Source organism: Papaver somniferum, chromosome 11 (genome assembly GCF_003573695.1).
Source record: "Papaver somniferum cultivar HN1 chromosome 11, ASM357369v1, whole genome shotgun sequence".
Taxonomy (NCBI): domain Eukaryota; kingdom Viridiplantae; phylum Streptophyta; class Magnoliopsida; order Ranunculales; family Papaveraceae; genus Papaver; species Papaver somniferum.
This window is the reverse complement of record NC_039368.1, coordinates 57,765,260-57,778,522: the sequence shown is the minus strand read 5'-3', so window position 1 is coordinate 57,778,522 and position 13,263 is coordinate 57,765,260. Positions and strand designations below refer to the sequence as shown.

The following is a 13,263-nucleotide window of genomic DNA, read 5'->3' as shown; positions in this document are numbered from 1 at the left end:
ACCCAAAAACAATGACAAAACTCTGAATATAACCGAATCAAAGAAGATATTTCAGTATTACACATACGTACTCATGGATCGAACCCAAAAACAATGACAAAACTCTGAATATAACCGAATCAAAGAAGATATTTCAGTATTACATATACGTACTCATGGATCGAACCCAAAAATCAATTAAAAAACGCGGTGCAACACAAACACACTCAGAGATCATACCAAATCGACGAAAGTAAACTCTTCCAGTTTACTATCAACATCAGATCTAATACCTAAACATTAGATTTTGCTATAAACATGAAAATTTCTCTAATCCGAGAAGAAAAAAACCTAAATTAAAATAAGCTTTTGAAGAAGAAAGGAAAAATGAAAACCTAAACTATACCAACAGTAAGGAAGTGAACCTACCGATTAATCTTAGTTTGAGTTCACGAATTGATCAACACCTCAGAAGATCTTCATAGCCGGAGCTCTTCACCGAACCACATATGAGAAAATTAAGAAGAAGAAGAATAGATCGAGAAAATGAAGAAGAAATGGATTTGGTTACTGCTTTTATATACTTGAGGGTGTTTTCGGTATTTAAAAATACGTCCCCATATGTTCCACATGTGTGCAGGACCAGGGCTTAAAAAATTGGGTCCATTTTTCTGTTTTCTTTTTATTATGGACCTCCGATTACTGGGCTTTAGTGGGTGGACCTGCCACTAAGTAGGAACACTATAATAGGACCTATAGGTAATTCCTAGTTTCCTAAATTCTTAAAAACGAAATTGCTCAAAACAACAACAAATCTTGTGAAAATCTGATCTTTTTGTGGTGATTGAAGAAACACCCTTTTATGTGCACAATAGTGTTCTTAAATGACTTTGTTGAAAGCCTAAAGAAATCCATATTAACATACACGAATATCAAATTTTATGGTGCTGCTGCACAATCTGACGTAAAAACCAAGTATTCTTTATACAGAAGTAACTCTTCAAGCAAAAACAGGGCAAGACAATCTCTTAGAATTCACCAAAGGGAAGTAATGTTCCCCAGGATCCAGAATTTAGTAAACCAGAAAAATATATACACTGGAAAAACAAGAGTAGATAAAGAACAAGGTAAGGCTGCAAAAGCATCATCTTCTTCAATTCTCATCAGCGCTGTTGTTATTATTATTATTAGCTCCAGATGCTGACGTAGCTGATTCTGATGCAGAAGAAAGGGAATTTCCAACATTCGGGGTTCCTGATAAAGAAAACAAGCCACTAAAAGGCCACGGAATCGGAAGCCAAGACCTCCCATTTTCATCTCCTTCACCTCTCTCTCCTCCTGCAGCATTACTATCTGTTCTATTCCCAGACGCGTCTTCTACATCAACTTTAGGTCCATCCTCAGCACCAGGTATCTGGCACCTGCAAACTGGACAAGAACTGTGAAGCTCTAACCATGGTAAAATACACCCTTCATGAAACTTATGCTTACAAGGCATCTCCTTGGCTCCAGAACCTATCTCAAAATCTTCTAAACATACTGAACATTGTAAATTCTCCCCAATTGTGACAGTGGGCATTGCTTCCACTGCTTCCTTCTTAGCTGGTGGGGTTCCGTACCTATTTGGGTCATTTTCTGCTAAATGCTGGAGAAGTAACTCTAAACCAGGACCAACTAGGTAATCCCCCAAAGTTCCAGGGATGCTTTGGTTCTGATTCTGGCTCTGAGATTGCCCAATTGACCCTTGAAGAATTATAGCTTGATTAAACGGGTTAATCAAGATAACACGTTCCTGATTATGGTCTCTTTCTCTTTCCCTTTCACTTTCATTTCCAGAATTCTCTATTTCAGACATGATCCATGATCTAAGGCTATGAAGCAACTGAAGAATTGCAGCTGAATTTCTTCTCCTCCTCCTTAGAATTGATTCAAGCTCCCCATCTTGTTCGGATTCTCCTCTTTGTGGTTCTTCATTTTCTTCTTCTTCATCTCCTCCTCCTGATTCTCTTCTAGATAATCTGTGACGAGTACCATCGCCTCCGCCGCCCATCATGCTAAGCAAAATGGGAGCCCAAAGAGACAAGGCTCTGTCTGATCCTAATCCTATATCAGTTTCAGTTTCGGTTTCATGATTCTCACCGGTAGCAGTATACATTTCTTCCACAAACCCACTTTGACAAAATGGGCATTTCATTTCCACTTCTATCAATGGATTTACGATTTGTGAACACATATGGCACCAATATCTAGAAACCATAGCTTCATCCATCTTTCACTCTACCAATCAATCCAAATTCTATCTCTCTATCTCTGCAAATATAAAACGATACACGTAAATAAATACATAAACACCTCAGAAAATTCAGTAAAATAGACAAAAACTATCCGCATTCCTCAACCCCATGAACAAAAAGGAACCACAATTTGAAGTTTTTCCAAGCCCACAAATCATCAGGACAAAAAAGTGTCAACAAAATCAAATAACCCAAACATAGATCACCCAGAAAAACAAACAAGTGTAGTTGTAGATCATATAAAGCGAAAATAAAAAGCAAGATATTGTTAACTGAAGAATCTTGATTATTGGTAGTCTATTAGAAACGAAATAAAGGAGAAACAAACCACAACTAAAAAATTTGTTTATATTGATCAAAAAGTGAAGGAAAGAATCTTACCCGGGAGCAGATGATCACAAAACCCTCCTGAAGAAATTACAATCCAAAAACAAAAAACCACTAATCAAAAACAAATGAAAGGATATTGTCTTTATATTAAACAGAGAATATTTGATATATAAAAATAGGGTAAACAGAAAAGAAAGTTAGGTAAAACAATTAAATGCTACCCAGTAATGAAGAAGATTCTAGAACAGCGATAATTGTTGTTAAGTTGACATAGAAGAAATACTTAATTACTGCCTTGAAAATGCAAATTTCAAAAAATTTAAAAGAAGAAGATTATGGAACTGTAAAATAAATGCTTTTACCTTTTCAAGCGATGAAGAATTTGGTCCTGCTAGAATTTTTAAATTTAATTTTTTCCTTTTTCTTTTTTTTTTTAGTGGAAGAAAATCAAACGGGAGAAGAAGTTGCAAAGAAAACAACAAATAAACCAACCAACGCGTCTTCTTCCGTTCACTGTCGTTTCTTTTTTATTATTTTTTTCAAGGGACTGATTGGATAGCCTCACAAATTTGATTTCGAGATAATTATTTTCATGGCCCTTAAGAAAATAATAATACGGGTCTTACTTAAATTACTCTGGGACCGATTCACGATTGCTAATGGGGTGCCAAATAATTGGGGTTGGTACCAAAATATATAAGAGTCTTTGGGTTTTGGTACTTTCCATGGTACCCCTATTAACACCATGCGATTCACTGGTTATATACCAAAAGAAACCAGCCTTCCAGTTAGGGGTGTGCAACGGACGGACGGTTGCGGATTAGGAGTCACCCGCAACCAAAGCGTCAAAGTTGCGGATTTGAAAAATTGAATCGTAACCGGTCCAATCATCCGCGGATTTGACATCTACGGATTAGCGGGTGATGCGGACCGGATGCGGATTAACTGCGGATTTAGAATCTTTTTTTAAGAAAAAAAAAAGTCTGCCTATCTGTGAAAATTCCTTCGTATGGGTAATTGATCTCTCTATTTATGTTAACTCACTGTCTCACTCCCATGATAATAAATTAATAACAATGAAGCAATTGCCAAAGTTTTGTTGCACAACATTATGAGTACAATATATACTTATTAGATAGTAATCTTAATTAACACTGCAACTGATAAGTGTATTGATCTTTAATCATTTGATGTAGCACCTTGTTTTTGAAAACGAATTTAATTTCCTCTATGAATTGACAAACAGCAAGATAAATTTCCTGGATTAGTGCTTTAGCAGGATTCTTGTCCACATTAGACCACCTTTGGCGATAATTAACTACTATCTTGTTTTGTGTTTATATTCAGTATCAAGAGGAGGGCACAACTTCTTTTTCCAGTGGTTCTCACAACGCAGGGAGTGGATCACATGCAAGCATCGAGAAGCTTCAAAACCTTCAGTTTCTTCAAGAAGATTATGCAGATCTTGAAATGTTCTCTGAAGAGGACGAACCTCATATTCCTAGTAAATTAAATTAGAGATATCTAATCTAATCTAAAATCTAAAACTCAATTTTTGCGGGGCGGGTGAATCCGTTTATTTCAAAGTCCAACCGCAACCAAACCGCTAAACCTTGCGGATTTGAAAACTCAACCGTGTCCGATCCATAGACTATTGCGGATTGGTTTTCACCCGCAATTTTGCAGACGGTTGCGGGTGAAAACCGCGGTTTCGGTTTTTTTGCACACCCCTACTTCCAGTGTAAAAATCAAGGGAGATTTCAAGACTGGTCCAAAAATACACCTAGTACTTAACCTAGGGTCCAGTAGGAAAAATCATTTAACTGGATGTCCAAAAAATGGTTGAGAAAATAAAATTATCAACTTTTGAACGTGTGAACAAAATCACGTTGTCCTTAACTACTAGGTGTCTTCTGAAACTAAAATCAAAAAATTGTTCTCTATTGAAACTGCTCTCTTCAAAAAACTGAAATAAAAACAACCATTAGATCATCGTATTCTTAAATCGTCAGACAAGAATCCAAAGTCAAAGTCATCAAACAAAAATCTAAAAATCAAAATCATAAGAAAAAAAAACCGATACCGAAAATAAAAATCATCAATAAACATATATGAAGAAAAAAAAGAGAGAGAAAGGTTACCACAAGAAAGATCAACATAAGAGAAGTAATCGAAGAACAAAGTACTCATTCACAAAAATCAAAAAGGAAAAAACCCACTGTTACTCCCGAACCAACAACAAAAAGCAAGAAAATCATTGTTTCCTAACAAAGAACAATTATACCCGAAACAGGTACAATTAAAAACTTCATTTCTAATTTTGCAACAGATATCAGTAAATAATCTTGACATTTTTTTCTTCTTCCACCCCGTATCAATATGTACTAGATAAAAAACCTAATTTATGTATGAACAAGTATCAATATATACCAATATGAACTGTATGATACTTAAATTACTGTTGTATATGTGGTTTTTACGAAATCACTACATGTCAATATGTAGCAGGCAAAAACCTAATTTATGCTTGAATAAGCATTAATATATGTCGATATGTATTTTTGGATACTTAGATTAGTTTGTCTTAGGTACACAACAAATGTACTACCCTGCAAAAGGAAAAAAAAATGTTTTTAACAGTACATATCAATACGTATTGTATAAACCCCTGGTTTATACTTTAATATGATCCTACAGTACATATTGATATGTACTTATGAATTCATTAATGCACTACATATCAAAGGTTCAGTATGTACTGCATGAACCCCTGGTATGAACAAATATGTATCATTATTATGATCCCGCACTTATACACCTGTATACTGGGTGAAAGCAGTAGATACCGATATGTACTGGATGAAAGCAGTGGATATCTCCCATGTACTGCAGATTTAATTATCTAGTCATCAGTGGATAGATATACTATTTTGTTTTTGACAATAGCTTAGCATTATCTATTTAATTGAACTGATAATAAACTTGTTCACCGGAAAATAAGTTTGAATTCAAGCAATGAAGAACCAATTACACGGTAGATATTCATATATACTGAAAGTAGATATTGATATGCAGTTATGTACTGGGTAATTGGGTTAGGTTATAGTTGGAAGTACATAAAAGTTTTGGAATTTAAGATGTTAAAATGTAAACGATGAATTATGTTCATGTATCAGGATATCTTATTAAAAAATAGATTGTAATTAGTCTTTTGATTTGCAAACATCATGCTTTTGCTCTAGTTGTTAGTTTTTTATTTGCAGTGTTGTACTCCTTCCGTCCTAGTTTACTTGCCAAAATTGATTTTTTTTAATAAAAGTGTACCAAAAAATTACTATATTTCTCACTAAAATTATCTAATTTAATTATCAAGAAAGAAATAAAAACTAGGATACAAAACTAGTATATTAAACAAATAATTTGAAAGATTGATGGTGTATGTGGAAGTAATTTGAATTTGTTTCAAGTTTTTGCAAAAATCTATTTTGGCAAGTAAATTAGGACGGAGGGAGTATTATTTTTCTATACTGCTTATTTACATTTAAAGTAATGCAACATACTAGTCAGTATTAGGACTAAAAAAGAGTATAAAACCTTAAATACATGCATTGCATATCTGCGTGTAGTATAAAACCTGTAGCACATAAGAAAAGTGGAACTTCAACTTAGATTTTTTTTAGCACAAACAGGTCTGCATAGAAAACTGAATATGCTTTAATACTTCTTATAATACTGCTACATATTATTGGTAAGAACTTAGTATAAAAGACTAAGAAGAGTATGAAGCCTTAAATACTAGTAGTATAGAACCTGACGCTCAAAAGAAATTGAAACTTTGAACTCAAAAATATTTTTATCGAAAAGGGTCTAATAACAAAACATAAGAATAATCAGTAAAAATGTTTAATGAGTACATAGCCTTATATGTCCCTAGAAAACAACACTACTTATCTTCCCGCACCGTAAAAATGAGTACATAACCTTATGTGTCCCTAGAAAACAACATTACATATAGATACATAATTACCGAAGCGGACAATTAGGAGCTCGTGATGTGTACATAAACTATTCTGATTCTCAAGGAAGAGGATATATAAAAAACAGAATGAAATGAAGTTGCAGAATACACACCCAAAGCGTCTAATTGAATATTTATATGCAGGTAACAAGACTTGTGTAAAAATGCCAGCCTCAACGACTCCAACAACTCACTGTTAAGCAACATTCATTGATTGTCTGAAATAAAGAGCAAATATGTACAGAATAATCACATCATGCAACTTCAGGGAGAATATGTACCGCAAAATCGCTACCGATAAGTACAAAATCTAAACGGTGTTCCTCCTAAAAACTAGTTTTCAGTTGGCAAATAGAATATAGAGCACACAATTACAAACCACTTAGCAAGGATGTGAATTATACAACCTTGGTAATTAAAATCTCAATGATAAATTAACAAAATCAAAACTAAACATATACATCACAAATCAAAAGCACCAAACAACAATATTTTTAGATTCGATCTCATCTAATTAATGAATTAGATTTAAAATCCCTAAATATCTCAAACAAGCACTATGATTCTTCAACAATATCTTAACATTCGTAATACAATTTTGGATCTATAATTTCAAAGACCGTCAACGAATATCATATCTGAAAATAAATTTGATTCTACAATCAAATCAGTGAAACCTACTTCTACACATCAAAGAAAAAGCAAAAACTCCATAAATTAAAATATCACTGCATCTAATCGTCACCTCTTAAACCCTAGATGTACGAAACTAGATATGGAAAAAAAAGGAACATTTACCATATTGTTACCTCTGATTTTGTCTTGTTTTAGTTTTTACAAAGAGTTTGATTTTGAATATATATAGTTCTCTATCAATCACCATATATAGTTTGATACCTAGTGTATTATCATATATGAAGGTGTTTTAGGTATTTCAAAAATATATTTTCTAAGTCTCACATGTGTATACACCTGGAAATATGTTTTTAGGTCCTAAAACATTAAAAAAGACCACCATTTAAGATCATTTTAAAGGGTGGACCATCCATTAAACGGGTACATAAAACTGGATTAACCAATAATTCCTGGAAAAATCGAAGCACATAAAACTCCAAGAATGAAATCGATCGAAAATAATTTTGTTTTTCAAATCAATTCAGCACAATACAAAATACAACTGACATTATTTAAAAAAATCATCAGATTTCATTCAAATTCGAGTCAAGCTGAGTCAACCAGAGTTGGTTGATTCAATTCTTAATCCGACTAAGTTAAGCCTAAGTCAGACATTATACCCTTTTAAACAGTACCAACCAACTAAGTTTACAGCATACAGTCTTGGTTTCACCTAATCAGTTGAAACCAAACCTAGTTCCAATATAAAAAAACTTTTTGTATCACCAACAACATTAATTTCGTCGATAAAACTTGAAAAAATGACTCGAAACCTAACCTGGTTTTTACATAAACTCATGATATCATCAAGAACATTGATTTCGAGGATATAATTAAACAATATCAATTGAAACAAACCTATATCTATTACGAACTTACCATAGCACTAACAACATTGGCTTTGTAGATAAAATCTGTCAAAATCAAATATGGTTTTACCATAAACTTATATCACTGCATTAAATTGACGATTATAGGCAGTAGTCGACAAAACCAGTCGAAACCGAACTTGGTTCCAACATAAAATCGTTGTATCACTAACAATAATGTGTTCAACGACAACAAAACCATTTGAAAGCAAACCTGGTTTTAAAATCAACTTAACATGTCACCAACAATATTAGTTTCGACGATAAAAACTAGCTCCACCAAATTAATCAAAACCAATCGTGATTTCAACATACGTTTAACGTGTCACCAACAACATTTGTTTAACAAATTAGAGAAAATTAGTTGAAATCTAACCTGACGGAAACATAAATTTACCACATCATTCAATGTCATTAAAGCTAAGATTCAGGATCATATATGTTAATTTTCATTATAAAGGTATCGATATTGAAGAATTACAAAAAAATCAAAGCTTAAGTGTAAAATTTTATATCGAGTTATCAACCACTATGATGAACAAAAGCAAAAGGTAATTTCCAAGAACAGGAGATGGTAATAACTCTTAGAGAAACCACCATGTAACGAACCAGTTTGATATAGTTTTAGTTATTTGAGATATGAGTAGTACTGCTTGCTTGTTGTAGCAACCACACACCATAATTTACACTTGATAATCCAAATAAATGTTGTTTAGGGTAGCCAGCAGGACCATGTTTGTAAATGCTTAGTAAATGTCCAAGTCTATGAGGCATAAAAACATCAGCTATTTTTTCAATCATCATCATTTTAGCAACATCACCATAAACAAAATTACGACTATCTTCGGATGAAGATATTAAAATAATATGATGAATAACAATAAAAAAAGTGCCAAATAAGGATTCGCTACCCTTAAGAGGCTAGATAATAGTTTTACTGTTATTCTCCAAGTATGAGACGTTAATGTCGAAAGTGTGCAATCATATGGCTAGAAAATCATGATAAAGTTAATCATTACATATACTACAAAAAGCTGATGAGGACCAAAACCATGACCATATTTTCATCCATATTTTCTCATCGAGATTTCCATTTTTCCTATGTAATTACTACATAATATATATACTCTTTTTTTTTTCTTAATCATGAAATTTTATACTAAAAGATAATCCAAAAGTTTACAAAATAAGCCAGAGCTAAGTCTCAGCTATGATGACAGAAAACATAAAAGCTAAAAAGACCACCACAGCAAAGTAAAAATGAACATTTTGTTACACATACTTTTGAGCTCTCAATCAGCAAAATATGAAGTATAAATCATCTTCACACTCCAATCTTCCAAAAAAAACTAGGTTTTGCTTCATGGAAGAGTACCACACCTCTCTCCAACAATACCCCTTTTTTTGCTAGTGCATCTGCAGAGAAGTTTATTTCTCTGTATGAGTGTCTGAATGTGATTGGGGTGATACACTGTTGGATTTTCTTCCATCTGTTTTCCACAATCCAGAGTATTTTGCCACTGTTAAAAGCTACTAAAACAGCCTTAGAATCAAGGCTAAAACATACCTCTATAAACTGCTGCCTCACGACCCATTCCCCTGCAATAATCGGTGCAATCACTTCGGCTAGATAATTAGTTGTTATCCCCAGACCTCCTGATGCAGCTCCCAAACAATCACCAATAGCATTTTTGTCTATAAAACCAAGACCTGCTTTCCTGGATTACCTTTAGATGCTCCATCACAACAAATGAGTATCTGATTCCTAGTAGGTAGCTTAAAGAATCATTGTTTCACTTCAATAGTTTGAGCTTTGATCCCCGTAATTCCAAAGAATAAAAGAATATGTAAATCATAAAAATTTCCCCCACATCTTCCCTTTCATTCTGGCACTACACTCTTTAGTGAAGCTTACAATTCTCTGTTTAAATCTTGCATCATCCGGTTTTTCCATAATATATATGCTCATAGTACTTGAAATGACAAGGGTACCAAGTACACCACAGTCTTTCCGATATCAACCTATATGACCAATACCTTGTGTGATCTAACATAGACAAAGACTGTCAAGAAGATAGCAAACACAAGGTATACACTTAGTGTACAATAAAAGTCTGGAACCTAACTATAAGGATCAACCCAAGTGTTTGATTAACGTACAAGTGCAATTATTTATAACTAAACGATAATTATAATGCGGAAAGTCAAGTAAAAGCACACAACAAGATTTTGTTAACAAGGAACCCGTAAATGCAGAAAAACCCATGGACCTAGTCCAGTTTTTAATACTCTCAGAATTAAGCCGCTACAGAAAGACCACTACCAACTTCATATAGTTGAAACCAAGCAATCTACCCATAATACCTAGTTTCCTCAGTACCCCTGCGCCCACAACCAATCCGGCCAACACATGTGTATTCTAAGATAAAGTCCACTATCTTAAGTTTCTTCAGCCGCTATGAAGACTTCAAGCACTCAACTCCTTTGGATCATCTTCTAAAATAGTAAAGGACTAGTCTGTTTGGTAACCGCTCTGTCAACCTGAAGAAGTAAATCAAAGATTATTGTTGAGTTCAACAAAGGATCTTCCGTTCAATCTAATAAACTCCTTTGTTCGGTTTAGATCAACCACGATCTAAATTATCAAAATAACCAGATCTAGGTTTAAAAACTACCATATTCGGATGTTGAAGAATACCAATAAATGATAGTTTGCCAATCTATACAACTAGAAATCAGTTGTCTATCAAAGATAAGAAAATTGTAGCCGGGAAGAATTTACATTGGGAAAAATGATGGTCTCATGCAGAAAATTGGGATGGCAGTTCATACTTCTGCAATTGGTGGCCATTCACGGTCTCAAGCTAGCTATCAAAGAGAAAAAACTGTATTTTTATTGGATTGGGATGAACCAGCAGATTCCGCAATATGTATAAGAGTGTGATACTTGTTAGCAGAATAAAGAGACCAACACTTCACCTGCTGGGCTTTTACAACCATTGCCAATTCTATGCAGCATGGATTTCATCATTGGATTGCCAAAGTCTGGAGGAAGATAAGCGATTTTGGTGGTATTTACAACTATTTCCTATCTCTCAGTCATCCCTATACAACTTCCTCACTGGCTAAGGTATTCTATGAAACTACGTTTAAACTGCATGGACTGCCTAAATCCATTGTCTGACAGAGAGAGTATATTTTTGAGTAATTTTTGGCAAGCTCTATTTGCAAAAATGGGTACCTTACTGCACATGAGTTCTGCGCACCATCCACAAACTGATGGTCAAACAGAAAGAGTAAATGCAATGTTTGAAAACTTACTTCAGGTGTATGACTAGCTACCATCCTTGAAAATGAGTCACTTGGATGCCATTGTCTGAATGATGGTACAAAACCTCTTATGATATCAGTTTGAAGTTAACTCCATTTGAATCCTTGTATGGGTTTGTGTAATACCCCAATATTCGGCTGTGGTTATCTGAATGGAATATAAGTAATGGCTTGTCCTTTCCTAATAACAAGGCCTCATGGGTTCACTTGACTGAGTTGTGGGAAAAACTTCTCAGTTAAGCGTGCTCGGACAAGAGTAGTTACAAGATGGGTGACCTCTCGGGAAGCTGTTGTTGGATGACCACAGTAGTGCCGTTAGAAATCCTACGATGCTGGATAACCACAGTGGGTAAGTGGGAATAATATCGGTGTTAGTTGGGATACAACAAGGGACGGTTTGCTTGTGCTCAGGAGGGAGAGTATGTTGGGATGTTATGCCAGATACTAGTCTCACAAGAGGAAAAAAAACGTCTACATTATACCAAGTCTTTTTCAGCACAGTTATCTCCAAAGTTGGCAGAAAATTCTGCGGTTAAGCGTGCTCGGGCGGGAGTAATCCAGGGATGGGTGACCATCCGGGAAATTTCTGTTGGATTACCACAGCGGTGCCTGATAATCGCTGCGGTAATCGGAATGTGTAAGTGAGGACAATATCGGTGGAGGGTCGAGTCATTACAAATGGTATCAGAGCCGACGATGGGTCATCTGCCGAGGATGGGAAGGTATGCTGGCAGGGTTAGTCCAGGTGCTTCTCATGATGGGCAGAGTCATTACAAATGGTATCAGAGCCGACGACGGGTCATCAGCCGAGGGTGGGAAGGTATGCTGGACGGGGTTAGTCCAGGTGATTCTCATGATGGGAATGAAACGTCAGAGATCTAGGCTTGTGTACATTCCGGAGCCGAGGACATCTCCAATTTGAGGTGGTGGTATTATAATACCCTGATATTCGACAGTGATTGGACGAATGGAATATAAGTAACGGTTTGTCCTTTCAAACACCTAGGCTTGATGGGTTCACTTGACTGAGTTGTGGGAAAAACTTCTCAGTTAAGCGTGCTCGGTTGAGAGTAGTTACATGATGGGTGATCTCTCGGGAAGTTGCTGCCAGATGATCGCGGTAGTGACGTTAAAAATCCTACACTGTTGGACAACCACAGTGGGTAAGTGGGAATAATATCAGTGTTAGTTGGGATACAACAAGGCACGGTTTGCTTGTTCTCGGGAGGGAAAGTATGCTGGGATGTTATGCCAAATACTAGTGTCACAAGAGGCAAGGAACGTCTACATTATACCGAGGCCTTTTTAGCACAATTAGCTCCAAAGCTGGCATAAAACTTTGTAGTTAAGCGTTCTCGGGCGGGAGTAATCCAGGGATGGGTGACCATCCGGAAAGTTTCTGTTGGATTACCGCAGTGATGCCCGTTCAAAATCTCGTACTGTCGGGTAACCGCAGTGTCTAAGGGACAGTATCGATGGAGGGTCGGGTCACTACAAATAGTATCAGAGCCAACGACGGGTCACCTGCCGAGGATGGAAAGGTACGTTGGACGGGGTTAGTCCAGATGCTTCTCATGATGGGTAGGGAACGTCGGAGATCTGGACTTGTATATATTCTGGAGCCGAGGACGGCTCCAATTTGAGGTGGTGGTATTGTAATACCCCGATATTCACCAGTAGTTGTCTTGAATGAAATATAAGTAATGGGTTGTCCTTTTTTAACACAGAGGCCTAATGGGTTCACTTCACTGAGTTGTGGGAAAAATTT

At 35.6% G+C, this 13,263-nt stretch overlaps 1 protein-coding gene across 2 annotated transcripts; it reads right to left on the bottom strand.

Moving 5' to 3' along the window:
* Positions 1-859: 859 nt before the first annotated feature.
* LOC113323015 (E3 ubiquitin-protein ligase SIRP1-like) lies at positions 860-3,108 on the bottom strand. Of its 2 annotated transcripts, XM_026571245.1 has the most exons (3): positions 2,966-3,108; positions 2,655-2,681; positions 860-2,289 (listed from the first exon to the last, which is right to left on the bottom strand). In XM_026571245.1, exon 3 carries the CDS (start codon positions 2,246-2,248, stop codon positions 1,133-1,135), a length of 1,116 nt encoding a protein of 371 aa, XP_026427030.1. In that variant the 5' UTR covers positions 2,249-2,289; positions 2,655-2,681; positions 2,966-3,108; the 3' UTR covers positions 860-1,132. The 2 variants fall into 2 exon arrangements, with proteins under 2 accessions (XP_026427030.1, XP_026427031.1); XM_026571246.1 differs by lacking the exon at positions 2,966-3,108 and having other exon boundaries at positions 2,655-2,905.
* Positions 3,109-13,263: the final 10,155 nt, after the last annotated feature.

What these genes read in the sequence shown, in the direction of transcription:
- LOC113323015 (XM_026571245.1), bottom strand. Translation starts at nt 2,248, where the DNA reads ATGGATGAAGCTATGGTTTCTAGATATTGGTGCCATATGTGTTCACAA.